General features: G+C 32.1%; 1 protein-coding gene across 2 annotated transcripts in view; it reads left to right on the top strand.

The window, feature by feature from the left end:
• Nucleotides 1-26694, top strand: part of LOC145259668 (cytochrome c oxidase assembly protein ctaG-like) — a 357953-nt gene that overhangs the window by 22908 nt on the left and 308351 nt on the right. For both annotated transcript variants that reach the window (XM_080117326.1, XM_080117327.1), the window contains exon 4: nucleotides 5113-5238. In XM_080117326.1, coding sequence (XP_079973452.1) covers nucleotides 5113-5238 — 126 coding nt within the window. The remainder of the gene's footprint in view (nucleotides 1-5112; nucleotides 5239-26694) is intronic.

The following is a 26694-nucleotide window of genomic DNA, read 5'->3' as shown; positions in this document are numbered from 1 at the left end:
GTCATTTAAATCAATAAAACAATAACATTTTGAAATACATGAGAAAAGATTAATGTCATTTAAATCAATAATACAATAACATTTTGAAATATATGAGAAAAGGTTAATGTCATTTAAATCAATAATACAACAACATTTTGAAATATATGAGAAAAGGTTACTGTCATTTAAATCAATAATACAATAACATTTTGAAATACATGAGAAAAGATTAATGTCATTTAAATCAATAAAACAATAACATTTTGAAATACATGAGAAAAGGTTAATGTCATTTAAATCAATAATACAATAACATTTTGAAATACATGAGAAAAGGTTACTGTCATTTAAATCAATAATACAATAACATTTTGAAATACATGAGAAAAGGTTAATGTCATTTAAATCAATAAAACAATAACATTTTGAAATACATGAGAAAAGGTTAATGTCATTTAAATCAATAATACAATAACATTTTGAAATACATGAGAAAAGATTAATGTCATTTAAATCAATAAAACAATAACATTTTGAAATACATGAGAAAAGGTTAATGTCATTTAAATCAATAATACAATAACATTTTGAAATACATGAGAAAAGGTTACTGTCATTTAAATCAATAAAACAATAACATTTTGAAATACATGAGAAAAGGTTAATGTCATTTAAATCAATAATACAATAACATTTTGAAATATATGAGAAAAGGTTAATGTCATTTAAATCAATAATACAACAACATTTTGAAATATATGAGAAAAGGTTACTGTCATTTAAATCAATAATACAATAACATTTTGAAATACATGAGAAAAGGTTAATGTCGTTTAAATCAATAATACAATAACATTTTGAAATATATGAGAAAAGGTTAATGTCATTTAAATCAATAATACAATAACATTTTGAAATACATGAGAAAAGATTAATGTCATTTAAATCAATAATACAATAACATTTTGAAATACATGAGAAAAGATTAATGTCATTTAAATCAATAATACAATAACATTTTGAAATATATGAGAACAGGTTACTGTCATTTAAATCAATAAAACAATAACATTTTGAAATACATGAGAAAAGGTTAATGTCATTTAAATCAATAATACAATAACATTTTGAAATATATGAGAACAGGTTACTGTCATTTAAATCAATAAAACAATAACATTTTGAAATACATGAGAAAAGGTTACTGTCATTTAAATCAATAATACAATCACATTTTGAAATATATGAGAAAAGGTTAATGTCATTTAAATCAATAAAACAATAACATTTTGAAATACATGAGAAAAGGTTAATGTCATTTAAATCAATAATACAATAACATTTTGAAATATATGAGAAAAGGTTAATGTCATTTAAATCAATAATACAATAACATTTTGAAATATATGAGAAAAGGTTAATGTCATTTAAATCAATAATACAATAACATTTTGAAATATATAAGAAAAGGTTAATGTCATTTAAATCAATAAAACAATAACATTTTGAAATACATGAGAAAAGGTTAATGTCATTTAAATCAATAATACAATAACATTTTGAAATATATGAGAAAAGGTTAATGTCATTTAAATCAATAAAACAATAACATTTTGAAATACATGAGAAAAGGTTAATGTCATTTAAATCAATAATACAATAACATTTTGAAATACATGAGAAAAGGTTACTGTCATGTAAATCAATAATACAATAACATTTTGAAATATATGAGAAAAGCTTAATGTCATTTAAATCAATAAAACAATAACATTTTGAAATACATGAGAAAAGGTTAATGTCATTTAAATCAATAATACAATAACATTTTGAAATATATGAGAAAAGGTTAATGTCATTTAAATCAATAATACAATAACATTTTGAAATACATGAGAAAAGATTAATGTCATTTAAATCAATAATACAATAACATTTTGAAATACATGAGAAAAGGTTAATGTCATTTAAATCAATAATACAATAACATTTTGAAATATATGAGAAAAGGTTAATGTCATTTAAATCAATAAAACAATAACATTTTGAAATACATGAGAAAAGATTAATGTCATTTAAATCAATAATACAATAACATTTTGAAATACATGAGAAAAGATTAATGTCATTTAAATCAATAATACAATAACATTTTGAAATACATGAGAAAAGATTAATGTCATTTAAATCAATAATACAATAACATTTTAAAATATATGAGAACAGGTTAATGTCATTTAAATCAATAAAACAATAACATTTTGAAATACATGAGAAAAGGTTAATGTCATTTAAATCAATAATACAATAACATTTTGAAATACATGAGAAAAGATTAATGTCATTTAAATCAATAATACAATAACATTTTGAAATATATGAGAAAAGGTTAATGTCATTTAAATCAATAAAACAATAACATTTTGAAATACATGAGAAAAGGTTAATGTCATTTAAATCAATAAAACAATAACATTTTGAAATACATGAGAAAAGATTAATGTCATTTAAATCAATAATACAATAACATTTTGAAATATATGAGAAAAGGTTAATGTCATTTAAATCAATAATACAATAACATTTTGAAATACATGAGAAAAGATTAATGTCATTTAAATCAATAATACAATAACATTTTGAAATACATGAGAAAAGATTAATGTCATTTAAATCAATAATACAATAACATTTTGAAATATATGAGAACAGGTTACTGTCATTTAAATCAATAAAACAATAACATTTTGAAATACATGAGAAAAGGTTACTGTCATTTAAATCAATAATACAATAACATTTTGAAATACACCAGAAAGGGTTACAGTTATTTAAATTAATAATGCAATAACATTTTGAAATACATGAGAAAGGGTTACAGTTATTTAAATCAGTAATATCAGATTGACAAGAAAGTTCTTGCAGTTTTAACTTTTAAATCCAGATAAGCATATCTCGACTGAAACAAAAATTTATTGATCAAAATAAGAACTGATTGAACCAATGCGCTTTTGCCAATGCAGAACAAGTGTATTTATCCCAGTAATATAAAAATTTTGCATTTTGATGGCAATGAAGTCGCTGAAGGCGTTTTTGATATCACTTAAGTTTTAAGAGCATTTCTCATACAGATAGTTGTTGAGATGTTTAAAAAATAGATGGTTGGTTGGTGAGAGGTCTAGAGAGTATGGCAGATGAGGCAGAGTTTTGTAGCCCAATTTGTTTAATTTCTGCAGAGTTTGTTTAGCAACGTGTGGTCGAGCATTGTCGTGGAGGAGAATTGGGCCTTTTCTATTGAGTAATGCTGGGTGTTGTCAAAGTTTCTGATGCATTTCATCCATTTGTTGACAGTACTTTTCTGCTGTAATGGTTTCACTTGCATTTAAAAAACTGTAATGGATGAGACTGGCCACAAACCACCAAACAGTCAGCATGACCTTCTTTTGATGCAACTCTGATTTTGGGAAGTGTTGTGGAGCTTTGTTAACATCTAACCACTGAGAACTAAGTGTCGCCGGTTGTCATAAAGAACCCACTTTTCATCGCAAGTCAAAACCCAGTCAAGAAACGGGTCGTTATTGTTGCATAAAAGAAGTTGAGATGACACTTCCTAACAGCGTTTCTTTTGGTTGTCGTTCAATTCGGACGGCACCCATTTATCAAGTTCTTTTGTCTTTCCAATCTCTCTCAAGTGGTTGGAAATCGTTGTATACATTATGTTTAATTCAGAAGCAAGTTCTCAAACAGTTATGCGTGGATTGGTTTTGACTAATTCCGCAAGAAATTTCTTGTCAACGTTATGTAACAACATTTTGAAATACATCAGAAAGAGTTATGTTATTTAAATAAATAATACAACATTTTGAAATACATCAGAAAGGCTTATTTTTATTTAAATAAGTAATACAACAACATTTTAAAATATTGTGTATATAGTGCAGAAGAAAAACCTAAAGTCATTAAAATACCTAATTTGTATAACTATTTTTGAAACATCTTATAATAAATTAATATTTGATGTTATTCATTCGGCATTTTATGGTCCCCCCCCTTCATTCTTTATATATATATATATATATATATATATATGAGCAAACAGTTAATAAAATATGTTAAAAACAGTTTGAAATGAATTAAAAACATATTTAATCTGAAAAGGAAACACTAGATTAATGGATAGTCCTTAATCCTTATTTTATATATATATATATATATATATATATATATATATATATATATATATATGTCAAAATATACTTTATTTCCTTATAATATATACCTATCCTTATTTAAGAAGCTCAACCTAATTACAGAGCAATATAGTGAATGAATGATAAAAGTCTATATTCTAAAGTTCATAATGTTGACCATCTTACATTCAGTGAAAATGCCATCCTGTAATTAATGTTTGAATATCTGACGTGTTTCATCTCAAGAGACTCTCTTTTCTGTCATCCTCTCCCTCTGAACCAAGCGAATTCATATCCATTCCCATAAGGTCCCATAGCCCAAGCAATTTTCAACTCTGGATCATCAAGTTGACCTCAGTTAATCTCTCAACAGTTTTCCATTTCTTGTTATTCTCAACTAAATTATATACTTATGGATCTACCAGCTCAATATCTAACATAATTCCAACACATTCTTTTCTTTTTAAACTTTTTTTTATATTCAAGGAAAATTAATTAAAGCTTTGGATGATTCTCCAGTTTCGCCCCAATATTAAAAAATTCTCCTAGTGCACCAAAAATAACATAGATTCGTTCAGTATTTAAAAAAAAAAACTTTATCTGTAAAATCACTCGGCAGCCATTTTCTGTCTTCATTAAGGTCAGTGGCTAAAGGGACATAACTCAAACTTTAAACAAAGTAGGAGAGTTTACAAAGCCACCCACCCTCCTTAGGTTAAGAATTGCTTTCTAAATTTACATAGAGATTTATTTTTAAAAAAATAAAAATACTGGATGAAATTGCATAAATTTAGGTGTAGAGTCTTTTTCTTCTTTTCTTTTTTTAACCTTACAGGTAAGTACATAAAGTTTTTTTGCAGTTTTCTTTTTTTAGATATTGGGATTGATCTGGAGAAACAGCAAATTTTGTTAATTCTGATTGATTTTTTTTTTGTTGTAGGTGATTCCCGGTGAAACAGCTTTAGCATTTTACACAGCTAAAAATCCCACCGACAAACCCATAATTGGAATCTCTACTTATAATGTTATACCTTACGAAGCTGGTTTATACTTCAACAAAATACAGGTAAATATACAAATTATTTTAGTGTTATTACATAGTTTTATCACAGATACAATACAGTGAGAGAGGGTGAGAGTCATACATAGATAGCTAAGTGAGAGAGGGTGAGAGTCATACATAGATAGCTAAGTGAGAGAGGGTGAGAGTCATACATAGATAGCTAAGTGAGAGAGGGTGAGAGTCATACATAGATAGCTAAGTGAGAGAGGGTGAGAGTCATACATAGATAGCTAAGTGAGAGAGGGTGAGAGTCATACATAGATAGCTAAGTGAGAGAGGGTGAGAGTCATACAAAGATAGCTAAGTGAGAGAGGGTGAGAGTCATACATAGATAGCTAAGTGAGAGAGGGTGAGAGTCATACATAGATAGCTAAGTGAGAGAGGGTGAGAGTCATACATAGATAGCTAAGTGAGAGAGGGTGAGAGTCATACATAGATAGCTGGGTGAGAGAGGGTGAGAGTCATACATAGATAGCTAAGTGAGAGAGGGTGAGAGTCATACATAGATAGCTAAGTGAGAGAGGGTGAGAGTCATACATAGATAGCTAAGTGAGAGAGGGTGAGAGTCATACATAGATAGCTAAGTGAGAGAGGGTGAGAGTCATACAAAGATAGCTAAGTGAGAGAGGGTGAGAGTCATACATAGATAGCTAAGTGAGAGAGGGTGAGAGTCATACAAAGATAGCTAAGTGAGAGAGGGTGAGAGTCATACATAGATAGCTAAGTGAGAGAGGGTGAGAGTCATACATAGATAGCTGGGTGAGAGAGGGTGAGAGTCATACATAGATAGCTAAGTGAGAGAGGGTGAGAGTCATACATAGATAGCTGGGTGAGAGAGGGTGAGAGTCATACATAGATAGCTAAGTGAGAGAGGGTGAGAGTCATACATAGATAGCTAAGTGAGAGAGGGTGAGAGTCATACATAGATAGCTAAGTGAGAGAGGGTGAGAGTCATACAAAGATAGCTAAGTGAGAGAGGGTGAGAGTCATACATAGATAGCTAAGTGAGAGAGGGTGAGAGTCATACATAGATAGCTAAGTGAGAGAGGGTGAGAGTCATACATAGATAGCTGGGTGAGAGAGGGTGAGAGTCATACATAGATAGCTGGGTGAGAGAGGGTGAGAGTCATACATAGATAGCTAAGTGAGAGAGGGTGAGAGTCATACATAGATAGCTAAGTGAGAGAGGGTGAGAGTCATACATAGATAGCTAAGTGAGAGAGGGTGAGAGTCATACATAGATAGCTGGGTGAGAGAGGGTGAGAGTCATACATAGATAGCTAAGTGAGAGAGGGTGAGAGTCATACATAGATAGCTAAGTGAGAGAGGGTGAGAGTCATACATAGATAGCTAAGTGAGAGAGGGTGAGAGTCATACATAGATAGCTAAGTGAGAGAGGGTGAGAGTCATACATAGATAGCTAAGTGAGAGAGGGTGAGAGTCATACATAGATAGCTAAGTGAGAGAGGGTGAGAGTCATACAAAGATAGCTAAGTGAGAGAGGGTGAGAGTCATACATAGATAGCTAAGTGAGAGAGGGTGAGAGTCATACATAGATAGCTGGGTGAGAGAGGGTGAGAGTCATACATAGATAGCTAAGTGAGAGAGGGTGAGAGTCATACATAGATAGCTAAGTGAGAGAGGGTGAGAGTCATACATAGATAGCTAAGTGAGAGAGGGTGAGAGTCATACATAGATAGCTAAGTGAGAGAGGGTGAGAGTCATACATAGATAGCTAAGTGAGAGAGGGTGAGAGTCATACATAGATAGCTAAGTGAGAGAGGGTGAGAGTCATACATAGATAGCTAAGTGAGAGAGGGTGAGAGTCATACATAGATAGCTAAGTGAGAGAGGGTGAGAGTCATACAAAGATAGCTAAGTGAGAGAGGGTGAGAGTCATACATAGATAGCTAAGTGAGAGAGGGTGAGAGTCATACATAGATAGCTAAGTGAGAGAGGGTGAGAGTCATACATAGATAGCTAAGTGAGAGAGGGTGAGAGTCATACATAGATAGCTAAGTGAGAGAGGGTGAGAGTCATACATAGATAGCTGGGTGAGAGAGGGTGAGAGTCATACATAGATAGCTAAGTGAGAGAGGGTGAGAGTCATACATAGATAGCTAAGTGAGAGAGGGTGAGAGTCATACATAGATAGCTAAGTGAGAGAGGGTGAGAGTCATACATAGATAGCTAAGTGAGAGAGGGTGAGAGTCATACATAGATAGCTAAGTGAGAGAGGGTGAGAGTCATACATAGATAGCTAAGTGAGAGAGGGTGAGAGTCATACATAGATAGCTAAGTGAGAGAGGGTGAGAGTCATACATAGATAGCTAAGTGAGAGAGGGTGAGAGTCATACATAGATAGCTAAGTGAGAGAGGGTGAGAGTCATACATAGATAGCTAAGTGAGAGAGGGTGAGAGTCATACATAGATAGCTAAGTGAGAGAGGGTGAGAGTCATACATAGATAGCTGGGTGAGAGAGGGTGAGAGTCAGTTTATTACAAACTAAGGCTAATTAGTAATATTAAAATGAAATTGCTTCCAAACAGAACTAAAAAAATATTCTAACATGTATTTTGCTTATATAGGAAAAAGCTTTTAGTAAAAAAATAGTGATTCAATTCTGAATTTTTGAGATGAGATGTGAATTCTTCTGTTATGTTGATTAATCAGACTGTTATTTTCATCTTGAGTGTTATTAGCACAACGTATCGGTCACTGCAATCTGCGACCTTCTTCGGGTGTTGAGAACATGCTTCTTTTCCTACTAAGGAAAAAGAGGGTTGGCTCTGCAATACAAGAATTCGAACCGTTTGTTTGAGGGTGGGTCCGTAGATCATAAAGAAGGTTCAATCATCAGGGGTCACTAAGATATTTCTTGAAAGTTTTTCTATGGCTCAATTTTTCGGGATATCTGTACTAATTGTTAATATTAGTGAAAGAAAGTGTTTTACAAAACATTAGTCACTCTAGCATAGACTCAAGTTGCATTTGGACGCCTCTAATTACAAAATCACAGACAAAGAAGACAATATATGCTTATCCCAAGGGAGGTAACTTCACCATAATAAAAAACTGTTTTTTTTTGTTTTTTTTAGAATTGTCCCCCTTACATCGTGTTTTAAAAAAAATACGTATGGGTATCGATACTAATTTTCGTAAAACATTTTTTTTCGCTAATATTAACAATTAATATAGATATCCTGAAAAATTGAGCCATAGAAAAACTTTTAACAAATATCTTAGTGACCCCTAATGATTGAACCTTCTTTATGATCTTTTTTTTTTTTTTTTTTACATAGGCATCACCACTTATCAAGGCCCAGAGGCCACTTGAGGATAAGGGTTAAAGTTTGTACAGTAGTCAATTGGACAATATAGTAATCGATAGTAATCGAAATTTGGTAAATTTGTCAACTTAAGTGGAACGGCTCATCAAAAACTTGTTTATGTTGGACTTGAAGACAATCATATTGTAGTCAGCTGAAAAGTAGGAAAATGGAAGACAGTTCCACAGGCGTGCAGTTCTAAGAAAGAAGCTTTGTTCATGGAATCTATGTTTAGGTTTAGGCACAGATAAAGAGTTGGGGGAATTATTGATAGTGTTTTCAGCTAGACGAGTGTTTCTTGTGAAAGTTTGGCGAGGGGGACCATAGATTGAAGCTCAGTCGAACACTTGCCATGAAAAAATCGATAAAGCAGAGACAAAATCGCAACATCTCTTCTGTGTGAAAGAGGTTGCAGGGAAGAAAAAAGCACATCTCCTACGAGGCTACAAAGTCTATTTTGAACTCTATCAAGGTAGAATAAGTCCTTTCTAGCAGCTCCTGCCCAGATTTGGATGTACCTGGCTCTTATATAGATAGAGAATTGCATCAGCAGTGAGATATATACTGGATTGATAAAAGGATCCCATCATTTTTCCAGCGGCCTTGGCAATGGATTTGATGTATGTGTTCCATTTCAGATCAGGAGTAAAGGTCAAGCCCAGAAGCTTGTCAAAACATGAGGCCTCCCCAAGATAAGAGCTAATCATTTCAATTGATGCCAGATGGGGATCAGAGCGTTGATGATGTAAAGATAAAAGTTTGGTTTTAGATGCATTAAAAGTAACCAGCCACTTCTTTCCCCATTGTACCAGGTGCTCAAGATCAAAGGAGAGAGAATCGGAGAGAACTTGGTTGTTTACGGTCTTAGATGTGCTACCAAAGATGGTAGTATCATCAGCTACCCACCCTCAAACAAACGGTCCGAATTCTTGTAATACAGAGCTAACCCTCTTTTTCCTTAGTAGGAAAAGAAGCATGTTATTTTAATAAATTCAAAATCTTCATGTTTTCTGAAGATATCCATTTAATCTGTATGAATCACTAATGCTCTTGTTTTATTCCTGTATTTAGTTTGGTTTTCCTTTTGTCTTTTTCACGTCCTATCTCCATGGGATTTCATTTTATGATATATCATGCATTTTATTCTCATATATATATATATATATATATATATATATATATATATATATATATATATATATATATATACATATATATATATAATGTATAATAAATGACAAAAATTTATATTCCAAAATACATGATGTTGACAATTTTTATATTTTATTCCTTTACATCAATTGATCCTTACAGTTCTTGACAGTGTCTGTTTCGTAGCACAAAATCAATCACTTAATAATTATATCAATTAGTGAATCTATTATGCGTTTAACTCATCAGAAGAAATAGCAACAATCAATCCATCAAAAGGAATTAAAATGTGATACGACATGGTGAGAATCCGAAAATTTAGAAGAGAAGCTGCAGTTACCTTTATATTTTACCATTACGCCATCTTGGATTTTCATGAACAAACAAACTCAACAAGCATGAATTACCTCAGTAACAACTTTAAACAAAATATTAATTTCAGTCCACACACATGTATGCACGCACACATATATCTTATGCATTTTTTAATAAAAGCTATTTCCTGTCAAAAAAAAATGTGTAAATGTTCTTTCTTGTTTAAATAAAGTCTACGGTTGTATATATATAAACTCAGTACATATTTACATTAATTTATGTTGATGAACGTGCAAGCCTACCACAACATATATATGCTCTAAAAGTGTAAGTTCATTTTTATCGAGCTTAATTCGTTGTGGCAGTTTATAAAAAAATTTATTGAAATATACATTAAAAGTATATATTTCTTTTATAATTAAACATGTATATATATATATATATATATATTTACTGACCATGTAGATAACACATAATTTTTTAGATTGTCTATGTTTTTTATTTTGATAGATAATATCATTCTTTTATTACTTTAACATTTACGATGTCATAAAGGATCTCTTCCCAGTGTCTTTAACCTGTTTTAGTGGATGATTGCATCTGTCTGTGACGTTATAAAAGATTTGCCCATCATCATATTATCATCATTATGCTGTTTAACTTCCATTTTATATACTGGCATGTATTGAACAGCAATGTCTTTCAATTCTGTTTAAGTGGATGACGTCATCCTTTTATAGTGTCATCCGTTATGCATGCACACAAACAAGCAAATAAGATCCACTTGCATTTATGAGATTTCATGTAAATGTGGGAAACTTTATAAAAGCGAAACATACTGCCTTTCAAAGTAAGACTGGAAGAACACCGAAAAGCTGTCACACACAGAGAAATAAAAAAAACAGCCTTAGCTAAACTTAGAAAAAGAGTAATCATTCCCCAATGTGGGATGATGTCAAAATACTGGATACAGAAGAAAGATGGCAGCACATATGATAGATAATAATAACATCATTAATCATCCCAGTATAGAACTAAACAGCATTTCGATGCCCCTAATCACAAAATCACTGAAAAAGAAAACATGACATATGCCATGCCAAAGGGAGGTAACTTCACAAAAACAAAAAAAAAAAACCCTCTTTTTTCTTGGAGCTCCACCCCTTCTCGCATTGTGTTTTTAAAACAAAAAAAAAAATACGCATGTGTATCAATCCTGTTTCGTAAAACATTTTTTCACTAATATTAACGAATTAGTATAGATATCCCCCAAAATTGAGCCGTTAAAAACTATCCTAGTGAGCCCTGAAGATTGAACCTTCTTTATAATCTGCAGACCCACCCCTAAACCCATAGTTCGATTTCTTTTCCTTAGTAGAGAAAAACAAGCATGTTTTCAACATCTGAAAAAGGTCGCAGGTTGCAGCGACCGAAACGTTATGCTAATAACACCCAAGATGAGAATAATAGTCCGATTAATCAACATAACACAAGATCCACCTAATTTTAAACATAACACAAGATCCACCTAATTTTAAACATAACACAAGATCCACCTAATTTTAAACATAACACAAGATCCACCTAATTTTAAACATAACACAAGATCCACCTAATTTTAAACATAACACAAGATCCACCTAATTTTAAACATAACACAAGATCCACCTAATTTTAAACATAACACAAGATCCACCTAATTTTAAACATAACACAAGATCCACCTAATTTTAAACATAACACAAGATCCACCTAATTTTAAACATAACACAAGATCCACCTAATTTTAAACATAGACAGTTACTTAAGTCAGATCTATTTTTTTTTTTTTTTTTTTTTAATTCAATTTTCACCCCAAACAAGGCACAGTGCCACTTTAAAGCAGGGGGCTACTATTAGGGACTTAATTAGCGGGGTCATTATGAAGGGAGAAGAGTAGAAAGACGTTTGTTAACATTACAATTGAACTTCTGCATATCATTGCAGTTGGAAAGCAGAATCCCGGGAGGGAGTTCCAAAGACCCGCAGTTCTGGGGAAGAAACTATTGGAGTAAAAGGCTTTCTTGCACCTAGGGATCTCTACTGTAAAGGGATGAGACTTAGTAGCTTGTCGGGTTTGTCGGGGGTAGTTACGTCGGGGAGGTACAAGTGTTTGCAGTTCGTCAGAGCATTCACCATTAAAGTATTTGTAGAACAGGCAGAGGGATGCAACATCTCGTCGATGGGACAGAGGTTGAAGCCTAGATGACAGTTCAGGACCTATCAGGTTGGCGACTCTCTTTTGAACCCTGTCCAGGAGCGAGAGACAAGCAGCAGATGCACCAGCCCAGATGTGACAACAGTACTCCATACATGGGTGAATGGTTGCCTTATAGAGGTGTTGGCAATGCTCTCAATGTATCTATTCCAGTTCATATTCCCTGTAAACGTTAGGCCGAGGAGTTTAAAAGAAGTACTTTCAGGCAATGTGTTCTTGGCCATTGCTATTGGTGGTAAAGAAGGTTTCTTGTAGTTATTGAAGGAAACAAGCTTAGTCTTAGCAGCATTGAATGTGACCAACCATTTTTGTCCCCATTCCACTATGGATTGGAGGTCATCCTCTAGTGTTTCTGCCATTTCCTTGGATATGTGTTCATTTGTTTTCCCCTCATATTTGTTATAGAGAGTGGTGTCATCAGCAAATATACCCATCTCCGAAACAATTTTATCAGGGAGGTCGTTTATGAATATCAGGAATAATAGAGGTCCAAGGATAGACCCCTGAGGTACTCCCGCATTTATGTCATATTGTTTGGATGTACGTCCGTCGAGGACAACTTTGATTTTTCTCTTACTTAAGAAGGATTTAATTACATTATGAATTCTTCCAGTGATTCCATATGATCTAATTTTCCTTAGACGACCATCGTGCCATACCCTGTCAAAAGCCTTAGATATATCAAGGGCCACCGCTCTACCCTCCCCTGTTTTATCCAATGAACGGTATATACGTTCAGAAACTACAGTTAAGATATCTGCTGTTGAACGGGCTTGCCTGAATCCATATTGTTTGTCAGTCTGGAGTTTAGCAGCTGTTAGGTGCTGGACTAGGGCTTGATTAACTAAGGAATCACATATTATCATCAAAGTTAACGTTGAATAAACCCGAGTCATGCTCAAACAATATTTGTTCTCATTTCAATAAGTAAAAATGAGTTTAATCATCTAAATATTCAACCATACATAAAAGTAAAGTGAATAAATTAAAAAAAAAAAAAAAAAAAAAACGATGATAAATTATATTAAAGGCCAGAAATTTGTAAATGTTAGATCAAGGGAGGTAATCAAGGCAAACATGGGGCTGTTCAAGGAAGATAAATGTGTCCATGGCGGTTTTTGGCATTTTCAATTGACTTTCTATTCTTTTTTTCAATTTTTTCTCTTTAGAAAATGTAACAATGACAATTCTGAATACATTGATTAGCATTAAATATTGTTTTCTAATTTCTGATACTGAGTTGCATGCTAAAACATCTTGGATATAACTATTTCACGATCTCATACAAGATGGCTGCTGACAATTTTATATGGCGATATCTTAATTACTTTTTACCTTGAAAATGTGGTTTTGGATCTAATAAATGCATCCCAGTATGGCATAATCGCATAGAAACACCAGTTCTCATTAGATCACCGAAGTTAAGTGACATGGAGACTGCCCAGTACCAGATTGACAACCATTTGGAAATGCTAGGCGCTGTACATAATCTTCCCAGGATCAGGATATACATGTGGCTGGGACCGCTTGTGAATTTCATATTTTCTGTAAACTTCTTCTTTCAGAGGAAGCTGACATAACTCATCCAGGGCTAATACCACACAAGGTATTACTGGTTTGGTTGCTTGGAATTGAATGTAACAGAATTGGTTAATTAATATTCATCATTATTAGCAATTAATTATTTATTGCTAAACCCAAGATGACATCCTATTCTACAGCATTACATAAGAACAACAACAAGCACTTGTATTTTACATAAAATATATTTTTTATTTTAATTACAGATACATTCATCATTAAAAATATTAGAAACAACTGAGAATAGGTGCATCATTCCTATCCAACTTCATCGATGACTGAAGCCGTCAACACGTCTGTCTTTTCTTCTCCATTTTCTTGTCTATCTTCTTGTTATATGCTTGTCCCCCACTCCCCTCCTACTCATCCTTTCTGATGATAATTTCTCATAAAATCAACTCTCCGTTCCTTAACCAGAAGAGTCAACCTATGATTTGGGTGAAAACATTCAAGATTAAGCATTTTCACCTAATCACTACCAGATTAGATTGTCTGAAGATACTAGCTTCTTGACCTGAAATGCACCAAACATTGATGTTATTATGTTTTTCCCTTTCCTTGTTGCAAAATTCAATCAAGTTCTACAAAGCTAAAAATAAAAAAAATCCCACACAAAACAACCAAACCAAACATCATGAATAAATATTTAAAGATACAAAAAACTTGAAACATAAAAACTTTTACCCAAAATGATTAGATTCAGTATTAAATAACCCAAAAACGGTTCATATGCCGTAAAACAAAATAACCAAATCAAATCAAATGCCTTGTAATTGGATGAAAAACAACTAATCACAGGCTAACTTTTTAGAATCTTCACTAAACCCCACACAAGTATTTCTTTCAGTATTTATTTCTTTTTTGGCTGTGATCCTCTGTGAAAGCAAGTCTGCTTGATGCTATCTTCATCTTCAAGACAGCAGGGCATGTGTGAGAATTAAATCAGTAACTGTGGCACAAAAGATAAGGCTCTCTATTTCTACAATCCATCTGAAATGAAGTTGGAGAACGAGAAATATAAGAACTGTTAAAAGGATGCATCTTCAGAGATGAGTCCTGCAAATACCAGCTAATTGCGAGACGATTTCCTCTCTTTCTTTTCTCTCTTTTTCTTTAAAATACAATTTTTTTTTTTATTACATTTTCATCTGTGCTGTGTTCCTTTCTTCTTGTTAGCATCACAATATTTTTGTTACCACATACAATTTGGAAAACCCCAATAACAGGGAAATAATATACAGGTAATTACATCAATTCTGTTCCAGTAACACATTGTCATTTGAATACAATGTAAGTAAAATACCCTTATTGTACATAAATACCTTCATCACTCAGCTACTGTATATATTTTTTTCTTTGTTTTTTTTTTTTTTTTTTTCACTTTAGTTAACCTCACACAAGGCACATTGCCATAAAGACATAAGGAACTACTGTGAATTTTGAGCTATCTTCATAGGGGCATCATTAGTGGGGAGTTGTACAGCAAGATATGTGTTCACATTACATTTAAATTTCTGCATGTTGGTACAGTCAGTCAGAGAAACATGATGATGCAGGGAGGAAATTTCAAAAGCTCGCAGTTCAAGGAAAAAGGCAATTAGAAAGCCTTTTGGCATCTGGAGACATCAACAGTGAAGAGGTTGGTGGTGCACAGAGAATCCTTCAAGAGGAAAGCGTCAAAACAGAGTGCATTCTCTTTTGAAAACCCCATGTGCATATTAGCGAATCGGTATGCGGGATCATTGTTTGGTAGCGCTTGCTTGAGTTGTTTTTCTGATTTAAATCAAATTTTTATAGGATTATCTCCCTTAGTATTTTACTTATGTCACGTGTTTTTCTTTTTAAAAGTTAAAGATTTTCAACTATCCAATCAGTTTTAAATTTCAATGTCTGTTTTGCGTTGTTAATATTAAATCAATGTTTACAAAAATAATTCTTTGGAAGTCATCAAGGAAAGGAAGATGAAGTTGGTGAATGTTGATAACTTAGTAAATAAAAGTATTTTTTAAAATCAGTTTGTTAATGAAGAATAATCTTTTAAACTATTGTATGACTTAACAAAATAATTGTTTCATACTTTGGTTATCTAGAATTCAACCTAATAAAAAAACAAACAAATATAGGGTGGAACGATAAATTTGTCCCCCTAAAGAAAACAACACTACAGCTTTATTTTAAAACTTTTATTGAAAAAATCAATTTGGGTACTTGTAGTAGATAGAGCTGACATCTATTCAATGTAGCTGCCTTCAGCTTCAATTACAACCTTGATACGGAAGCATGTCTTTTCCACAAGCGCCAGCAGGAGTTTGCTGAATACTCGGCGATCAGTAATGTACGCTCTAGTTAAGGAATGAAAATATCATATTCAAAAAACCATGTAAATTAATCAAGTTTTTTTTCTTTATGTAGAAAATCATTTTATTTTTTTACAATTTTTAATGATTAATAGTATATCATAGCCATTATAAGGCTGATTTTAAAATCTTGGCAGTTCGACTTAAGTTGCTTCCCTTTATTTGGCGGATCAAGAAACACCATTCTCGCTTTCTCATAACTACTTAATCAATTTCTGTGATTTTTAGAATATGACATATTCGTTCCATGATGGGTACGTACATCATAAATATTGTCTGCATTTTTTTTTTTTAGTGAGGTTGAATTTTGGACTTATTTTTTAATGCTGTCAAACAATTTATAAAACTAAATTTTATTTTTTTAAAATTTATTTTGAAGCAAACTTTTGACAGGATTATCTCCCTTACTATTTAGAAAAACAAATTTTTGATGTCAAATTTGTTTCAAATTAACAAAACAATTTTTTTTTTAGTGTTTTTAGTGATCGAGTGATGCAGAAGGTACAATAAAAAAAAAATTTTTTTTCTTTATCACAAATAATATTTATCAACGTTTTTTCTTGAATGTAAAATTATTTAAAATAGAACTTGAAATATTCTGTAGGTTAACATTGATACAAATACTTTTCCTTGCTGCTTGCAACAAAATCCTTACTTACCTCCCCACGAGGGCAGATTTAGACATAAAGTCACTTATCAATATGAGGAAAATCAAGCTCCTCAGAATTAACTCTGGATTGGAACAAAATAAAAATTATCTCAGTGTAGAATGAATTTCTTTTTCATTTTTCACTGACACAGGAGATAAAAGATGAAATATAGTATCAGAACAGATACTACACTTTGTTCCTAGCTAAAAGGCCGAATTATCCTCATTTATTCTGTGTGGTTCAGGTGGAAACATATTGTTGGGTGGAGAGCTTAGAGAAAAGTAATCCAAAATAAAATCGGGTTTAATTTCTTTTTTTTTGATAAGATTTTAAAAAATCTGTTTTAGTTTTCCCTTATTTTATTTATTAGTGTGCTACTATTGAGTCTTAACAGGGACACTATGTGGGGAGTTGAGCATCGAGATGTTTGTTCACATTACATCTAAATTTTTAAATATCTGTACAGTCAGGTAAACAGGAAGCCGGGAGGAAATTTCAAAGTCTAGCAGTCTGAGGGAAGAAACTATCAGAGCAGAAGGCTTTCCGGTATGTAGAGACTTTTACAGTGAAGGAGTGAGATTTTGCTGCTTGTTGGGGAAGTCAAGGGGAATTTATGTTCATCAGAACACATTCCATTAAAATACTTGTAAAATCGACTATAGGATGCAACATTGTGATGATTGGAAAGAGGTTGGAGCTTGGTTGATTGAGACCTATTAGTTTGGAAACTGTTTCTTAGACCCTGCCTAGGAGAGACTAGTGGTAGATGCCTCAGCCCAGATCTGGCAACAATATTCTTTGTAGAGATACAGGATACTGCCAGGTGTGAGTAATTTTCTAGCATGGTAGAAAGAGCCCATTTTCAGCAGACTTGACCATGTCTGCATTGTATTTGTTCCACTCCTCTTTGACAAACTGTTTTCTACTACAGCAAATGATGAATTTGCATAATCATACATCTTCAATGATTACCTTTGAAATCAAAGTTTAAGGTTTACCTCTGTGTACTGTCGCTCTATCTCTCTATTTCAACGGTCACATGTCAGATGTGGTTCCTTATCCTGTTGTCTCTGCGTATTGCCACTATTGTCACAACAGTTTTTTGAACCCAAATCAAAATTTAGAACACAAGCATTTCACTAACAAGGATCAATGAAATTTATTTGTTATCTATGGTGAATAAAGCAGATGTTTGTATGGAACATTTTTATTGAAACTTATTCTCTTTAATAGTTGATATAAATTTTTATTGAAACTTATCCTCTTTAATAGTTGATATAAATTTTTATTGAAACTTATCCTCTTTAATAGTTGATATAAATTTTTATTGAAACTTATCCTCTTTAATAGTTGATATAAATTTTTATTGAAACTTATCCTCTTTAATAGTTGATATAAATTTTTATTGAAACTTATTCTCTTTAATAGTTGATATAAATTTTTATTGAAACTTATCCTCTTTAATAGTTGATATAAATTTTTATTGAAACTTATCCTCTTTAATAGTTGATATAAATTTTTATTGAAACTTATCCTCTTTAATAGTTGATATAAATTTTTATTGAAACTTATCCTCTTTAATAGTTGATATAAATTTTTATTGAAACTTATCCTCTTTAATAGTTGATATAAATTTTTATTGAAACTTATCCTCTTTAATAGTTGATATAAATTTTTATTGAAACTTATCCTCTTTAATAGTTGATATAAATTTTTATTGAAACTTATCCTCTTTAATAGTTGATATAAATTTTTATTGAAACTTATCCTCTTTAATAGTTGATATAAATTTTTATTGAAACTTATTCTCTTTAATAGTTGATATAAATTTTTATTGAAACTTATCCTCTTTAATAGTTGATATAAATTTTTATTGAAACTTATTCTCTTTAATAGTTGATATAAATTTTTATTGAAACTTATCCTCTTTAATAGTTGATATAAATTTTTATTGAAACTTATCCTCTTTAATAGTTGATATAAATTTTTATTGAAACTTATCCTCTTTAATAGTTGATATAAATTTTTATTGAAACTTATCCTCTTTAATAGTTGATATAAATTTTTATTGAAACTTATCCTCTTTAATAGTTGATATAAATTTTTATTGAAACTTATCCTCTTTAATAGTTGATATAAATTTTTATTGAAACTTATCCTCTTTAATAGTTGATATAAATTTTTATTGAAACTTATCCTCTTTAATAGTTGATATAAATTTTTATTGAAACTTATTCTCTTTAATAGTTGATATAAATTTTTATTGAAACTTATTCTCTTTAATAGTTGATATAAATTTTTATTGAAACTTATTCTCTTTAATAGTTAATATAAATTTTTATTGAAACTTATTCTCTTTAATAGTTGATATAAATTTTTATTGAAACTTATTCTCTTTAATAGTTGATATAAATTTTTATTGAAACTTATCCTCTTTAATAGTTGATATAAATTTTTATTGAAACTTATTCTCTTTAATAGTTGATATAAATTTTTATTGAAACTTATTCTCTTTAATAGTTGATATAAATTTTTATTGAAACTTATTCTCTTTAATAGTTAATATAAATTTTTATTGAAACTTATTCTCTTTAATAGTTGATATAAATTTTTATTGAAACTTATTCTCTTTAATAGTTGATATAAATTTTTATTGAAACTTATCCTCTTTAATAGTTAATATAAATTTTTATTGAAACTTATCCTCTTTAATAGTTGATATAAATTTTTATTGAAACTTATCCTCTTTAATAGTTGATATAAATTTTCCTTAATTATTTAGAATAGGAGTAGCTGAGTAGTTAGAGAAGAAACATTCCTCTCACTGAGGCCAGTATTCTATTGAGTACAAACCTAGTATTTCATCTTTTAATGGTCAATAAATGGGGACCAGTTAAGGAGTGCATATATGAATAAAATGTTTGCAAAAGGTAGCGTTTGTGTTACCTTTGATTGCATTAGACTAATTTTTGATTTAGAATTGATTTAATTTAGAATTTTTTTTTTTCAAGTGTTTAATTATTTCTAAGGAAGAAAAATCATAAAGTTAATGATAGTTTTTCTTCCTAGATAATCCCTATACTCATTCCCTTATTAAATCTAAGATTAATGAACACCAGATTAAGAGAACCCAGCCCCTAATCCCTCATTTACCTGATTATCTTTCATTTATGTTTGATTTAAATCCTCTTTAATGAATTTCTTAAGCCTCCCCATCTTTTCTATGACTAAATAGATCGATTTTTGTTATTCCAGAAAAAAATATCAGCCATAATTCGATTTAAGTACACTTTGCAAGAGATTTGACTTATTTATTTTTTATAACAGTTTAAAAACGGTACAGATATTCTCCAATCTGTAATAAGGACCAATATGTATTAATTTGTGTGTGTGTGTGTATATATATATATATATATATATATATATATATATATATATATATATATATATATATAATGTTGGCATGATTAATCAGAATTGGAAAAAGTCGAACTTTTGGGTGGAATTGGAAAAATTTGTGTTTATTTTCCGATGCCAAAAACAATTCTTTTAATTGTATTTTTTTTATTTGGCTTTGTTTAAAACATCTTACACTGCTGGTAGTAATGATAAAATAATAAATACTTATTCATTTTAAATAACCAGAAAACTGAAATCTAAAAATCACTTCCCTCACAAATGTAGTCGTACGTTTGAGAAAATATATCAACATTTAACATTTTTTTATGGCAATCGGAAAAAATAACAACTTTATAGTTAAATATATAGAGATAAAGAATTGATATCAGTATTAGTAATTTTGTATGGAATTAGTAATTGTATCGGAATCGAGCAAAATATTGAAATCATCCCATCACTAATATATATATATGTATATATATATATATATATATATATATATATATATATATATATATATATATATATATATATATATATATATATATATATGTATAGTAATAAAATTAAGTTGAAAAATAAATTTTCAATGATAGACAAACCTACCTGGATAAAAAAAGGTCTATGCTGTTAAGAGGAGCAAATTATATAATTTTTTAAAAATTTGTATAAATTAAAAAAAAAAATGTTTTCTTATAACTTTATTATTATTATTATTATTATTATTATTATTTTATATATTTTGTTTTAGCTTTTATTGTTTTTTTTTTTCTGGCTCTTTTCTCTTTTATCTCGTCACCCCCCCCCGCTCCTTAATTTTTTCCAATTCTAATGTCCAAATTTTTTCCCATTTCTAATCTGAATGTTTTTATAGTTGTTGTTGTCATTTTACCAATACATTTGTATAATGCTGGTTTTTCTCCTCTTCTGACAAGCAGCATTTCGCTTTGAAATGTCATGGCCTAAAGACGTTTCTTCCTTATTCCCTATTCTGTAACCCTTATTGACTTGATAATGTAATAAAGTTCCTATCTAACTTTCCTTTTTATCTTTTTAACTTATTCTCTCTCTCTCTCTCTCTCTCTCTCTCTCTCTCTATATATATATATATATATATATATATATATATATATATATATATATGATAGACTCTCTCGTCAGTTTCAAAGTAGGAGTATCTAACAGTTTAATTACCAGTTATTTAAGTCCAGTGAGGGATTTGCAAACAAGATCACAAGTCTGGCATGAGTAATACCTGTCAAAAATGACTGATGTTTGCGTGGCATCTTGGTCCATAATTGTTCTTCTTTCAGTTTGCTCTTATGATTTGCTTCAAAAATTTTGATTTCTTCCTGGCATGTGCATCTCCATGTGTTCCTAGCACGTGCCAAGTCATCAAAAGGTTTGACTGGAATATTGAGGGCTGGAAGATTGTACTTAAGTTTGTCCTCGTATCAGAGCCAGGGTCTGCTAGTTCTGCGTTTAGTACTTTTAAGCACACTATACTTCAGAATTTTTGGTGGACGGTCATTACTCATTCTGACGATGTGGCCAGACCATCTAAGCTGTGATGGAATTTCGTCTTTACCAGGCAATATCGATGACATTTTTTTATTTCTATGAAAGGTAGGAGATAAGACAACTGATGCATTTCTGGTCACTACAGAATTGTGATATAGCCTGCTCATCTATCTCAGAATTGGAGTAAAGGACAGATTCAAAATGTTCTCTTCAGTGTAGCAAGATTTCTTTTCTGTCAGTGTGGATTGTTTCACTGTCAGCTGACAGCATAGGAAAGTTATCACTTACCACGGGTCCATGTACTTTCTTCAAACCCTCTTAGCAGGATTTGGTATTTTTCTTGTCCACTGCGTTTTGGAATTCTGCTGCTCGATCAGACCACTAAGTATCTTTCATGTTGGGATAGAAAACAATTTGGTCCATGTTTTTACACTTTTTATAGGTTTGGTGTTTGGTAGATAACTTCTTGTCATTGATCCATGTTTTATGTGCATACTGCATTTGACTGGTTAACTTTTCACTTCTTCATTGTTATCATTGAACCAGTCCTGATGTTTGCAAATAGGAAGCCTGAGTACTTCAAGCAATGAGGCATAGACCACATCCCTGAAACTTTTCCATGAATTTTCAATGTCATCCGTTAAATCAACTGAATCAAGAGAATGTTCTAAATTATTCCTGAGTTTTTTCTGTTTCCCACTGGTTTTCAAAGGTATGACATTAATGTGTTTTTGGATTGTTGACATTTGGAGTTTTCTCCTTATCAGACGAAAAGAAGCCTTACTTTGAAGAACAGCATGATCAAAAAGAAAGCAAATACAATGAAAAGAATGTGTGATTGAGATGTATCTAAAAAAGACCTACTTTGTCATGATTGGAGGATATGAACAACGCGATTGCTGAATGGCTTGTGATTAAACGGCCATCATCCAATGGTCGCCACTCTAAAATCTTTTAGCTAGATATTGCTAGCAATATCTGTTAGCTGTCTCTGTCACCTTCGCTCTCTCACCAGTGTTTTTATTGCAGATGTTTGTGTGGGACTAACTGAATGTTGTTGTTAGACTACTATACAAAGATTTGTTTATCGTGGTAAAGGTTTGTGTAACACAATCCACACTTTTAACACAATCCACACTTTTTAAAACTGTTGATAGCACACAGTCAGTGCAAAGTTTTACCACAGATAGCATGAATGATAAACCTCAGGTTTTATAGCAGTTTTCCTTCTCTTTTTGTATGTCTTAACAAAGACTAAAGGTACATCATTCCTAGTGGTTTAGCTGCATTCCCAGACCCCAACCTGGTTATTTTCATACTCTAACGCGCAAGAGTACTGAAGCTTTTGTTTGTGCAGCACAAGAGCAGGCATTAGGAACACGATTGTTCAAAAAAGTGGTTCTAGGAGAGGAAATTGCTGCAGAATGCTGGATTTGTGGTAAGACCTCAGAATCAAATCTTGCAACAGGGTGTAGTGGACTGGCGCAGAGAGAGTACCGCAAAAGACACGATCGTATGGGACTCCGGATATATTGGGAGGTGTGTAAGAGGGTTGGGGTGAAGTGTGCTGGAAAATGGTTTGAGGAGGTGCCTGATGAAGTGAGAACAAGTGAGGATGGTAAGGTAGAGGTATGATGGGACAAAAGTGTCATAACGATCAAGCAATTGGAACATAATCGTCCAGATTTGGTCGTTATTGACAAGATCTCAAAAAACTGGCAGATTGTAGACTTCTCAGTACCCTGGGACAGGAATGTGAGAGAGAAGGAGAATGAGAAGTGGAGCAATTATGCTCCATTGGCCTATAATAAGATAAGGCGTATACACGGGGTTAAAACACAAATAATCCCGGTCGTAGTTGGTACACTAGGAGTAGTATCAAGTCGTCTGGAAGGACAATTGAAAAAACTACAAATCCCTGATGTTTTAGGCGGCCTTCAAACCTCTGCAATTATAGGTATCACCAACATCCTTAGGAAAACCCTTGATCTTTGAAGCTCCTGGTTTGAAGCCAGGATTAAGGGAAATTCTCTGGAAATGAATCCCATCCCTTTCCAGAGAGACGTTCATAAGCGAAATCAGAATTCTTCTTCTTCTTCTTCTTCTTATTATTATTATTTGGTACACAACCAAAAATTTTGTATTTTTGTGAAGACACTCATAGGGGCGTGAAATAAGTAATGCCCCTGACCCACTTCCCATAGCAGTAGAGCAATGAAACTTGGCACAGTTATTAGTCTTTCTCTACATAGGAACCACCCAGAGTTATGCATTTCTCCCATCGTTTGATGCAGCTCTGGAGACCGTTTTTGTAGAACACCCCAGATTGGTCCTCCAACCACAACGTGATTTCAGAAATCAAGGCTGCATCATCTGGGAAACGCTTTCCTTTCAAAAACAACTTCATGGCTGGGAAGAGGTGGAAGTCAGAGAGTGCAAGGTCAGGAGAGTAGGGAGGATGGGTGGGATTTCATAACCACATGCCCGTGCTTCTGATCTGGCGACATGCGAGTTGTGGACCGGAGCGTTGTCCTGCAGGAGGAGGGTAACTTTGCTGATTTTGCCCCGCCTCTTGATTTTGATAGCTTCCCTTAATTTCCTCAAAAGTGAAGCATAATAGGCTCCTATAATTGTGGTACCCTTTGCCAGGAAATCTGTCATCACTACTCCGTCCTGGTCCCAGAAGACTGTGAGTATGACCTTGCCAGTGGAGGTCTGTACCCTTGCCGTCTTTGGAGGTGGTGAGTCCAAGTGCTTCCACTGCATTGACTGGGCTTTGGTCTCTGGATCATAATGATGGACCCAGGTTTCATCCTGTGTAATCAGTCTTTTGAAAAACTTTGACTCATCTTCTTGGCACATCTCCAAATTCATCCTCGAGCACTTGACGTGTTCTCGCTTCTGGAATGGTGTGAGCAACCTGGGAATCCATCTGGAAGACACCTTATGCATATACAAATGGTCATGAATGATAGTTTCCACAGACCCTGTACTAATCTTGACATTTTGGACTATTTGGCGAATAGTAATACGCCGATCTTCGAAAATGGCAGCCTCAACTTGACGGACAGATGCCTCATCAATGGCAGAAGGAGGGGGGGGGGTGCGACCAGGTCTGGGAGCTGTTTCCACAGACCTGGCCATGTTTGAATTCACGATGCCAGCATTTTAAACTTATATTGATAATGCCCCTTGATGGGGCATTATCACCATAAGTTTCTTTCATTTTGTCAAAAGTCTCCTGTGGTGTGCGTCCTTTCAAATACAAAAACCGGATCACTGCTCGACATTCAACAGGCTCCATTTCACACCTGACACTCAGTTCAAACACCTGTAAAACAGAAACCACAATTAGTTCAGAGCAGTAATTTGCTACATAACCCGTAGAGATATAAATCATTGCATATGCAAAATTTCAGCTAGATCAGACAACTGGAAGTTGGTCACGGGCATTACTTATTGCACGCTCCTCGTATTATTCCCATGTTCACTCTGACTCAGAATGGTAATATCTGTCATGTTCCCATCTATATATTAAATAGATTTTGTCCTATATATGACCTTAAATTTTAACTTATGTTAACACAATGAATGACTATTTAAAGTAAGTACCATGAATAAATCTTTGAATATATTAAGAACAAAAAAAACCTTATCAAAACAACTGAAACTGGCATTTAATAATCCCAAAAGTATTGATATGCAGTGAAACAACACAACCAAAAAAGGGTCGGTATGCCATAAAACAAAAGAAGCAAAACAGACAGCTAGAATAAGTATTTGAAGAATAAAATCTTTTATTGAAATGAGTAAGGCATGAAATAACTAAAAAAAATGTTTGATATTTTGTAAAACAAAATAGCCAAAGAAAGGTTGATATGCCATAAACGAAGCCACCCAGGAAAACAGCTTGAATAAATATCTGAAGATAACAACTTGAAGCATAAAACATTTGATGAAAAATAAATAACCTGGGAAAGGGTAATATAACCATAAAACAAAATAACCAAATTATATTTTATATATTAAAAAACAAACAAAAAAAAAGCATACAAATATTATTTAATAATTGATGACAGTTTGTTTGGAATTCAATTTTTTTCAAATGTTGAATTATTTACAAGAAAACGAAATTCCAAAGTTTGATAAAAGTTTTTCCTAAAGGATAATCCTTATTATCAGCCCCTTATTAAACCCAAGATTAACCAACACCAGATTAAGAGAACTCCCTACCCTCAACTGATTAACTGCCTTTTATTTGATTCTCATTTAAATCCTCTTAAATGAATTTCTTAATCAAACTTTATCCTCCACACCTTTCTGCCTCCCACCCCTTAATTCAATTATCAGAAATAATATTTTCGTTTTGATACAAAAATTTCACATCAAGATGGTGTTATTAATTTTTCTTGACCTTGAAAATACATATGGAATTTGAAATTTAGTTATTTTCCATTTTTCCTTTCTTTCATAAATGATCAACTGTTTGTTAAGTACTTTCATTCAGTTTTTCTTTTCATAATATTTTGATGATGATGATGATGATGATGATGATGATGATGATGATGATGATGATGATGATGATGATGATGATGATGATGATGATGATGATGATGATGATGATGATGATGATGATGATGATGATGATGATGATGATGATGATGATGATGATGATGATGATGATGATGATGATGATGATGATGATGATGATGATGATGATGATGATGAAGAAGAAGAAGAAGAAGAAGAAGAAGAAGAAGAAGAAGAAGAAGAAGAAGAAGAAGAAGAAGAACTTCATTGTCGATAAGGTCCATTTTACATGCTGGCATGTGTTGGACAGCTTTTAGAAATTTACTTTTACTCTAAACTATAGCTGTTCTAATATAAATACAGAGTG

Source organism: Euprymna scolopes, chromosome 35 (genome assembly GCF_053919585.1).
Source record: "Euprymna scolopes isolate OS-2025 chromosome 35, ASM5391958v1, whole genome shotgun sequence".
Lineage (NCBI taxonomy): Eukaryota > Metazoa > Mollusca > Cephalopoda > Sepiida > Sepiolidae > Euprymna > Euprymna scolopes.
The sequence above is the reverse complement of the archived record's forward strand: the minus strand, read 5'-3'. Positions and strand labels throughout refer to the sequence as shown.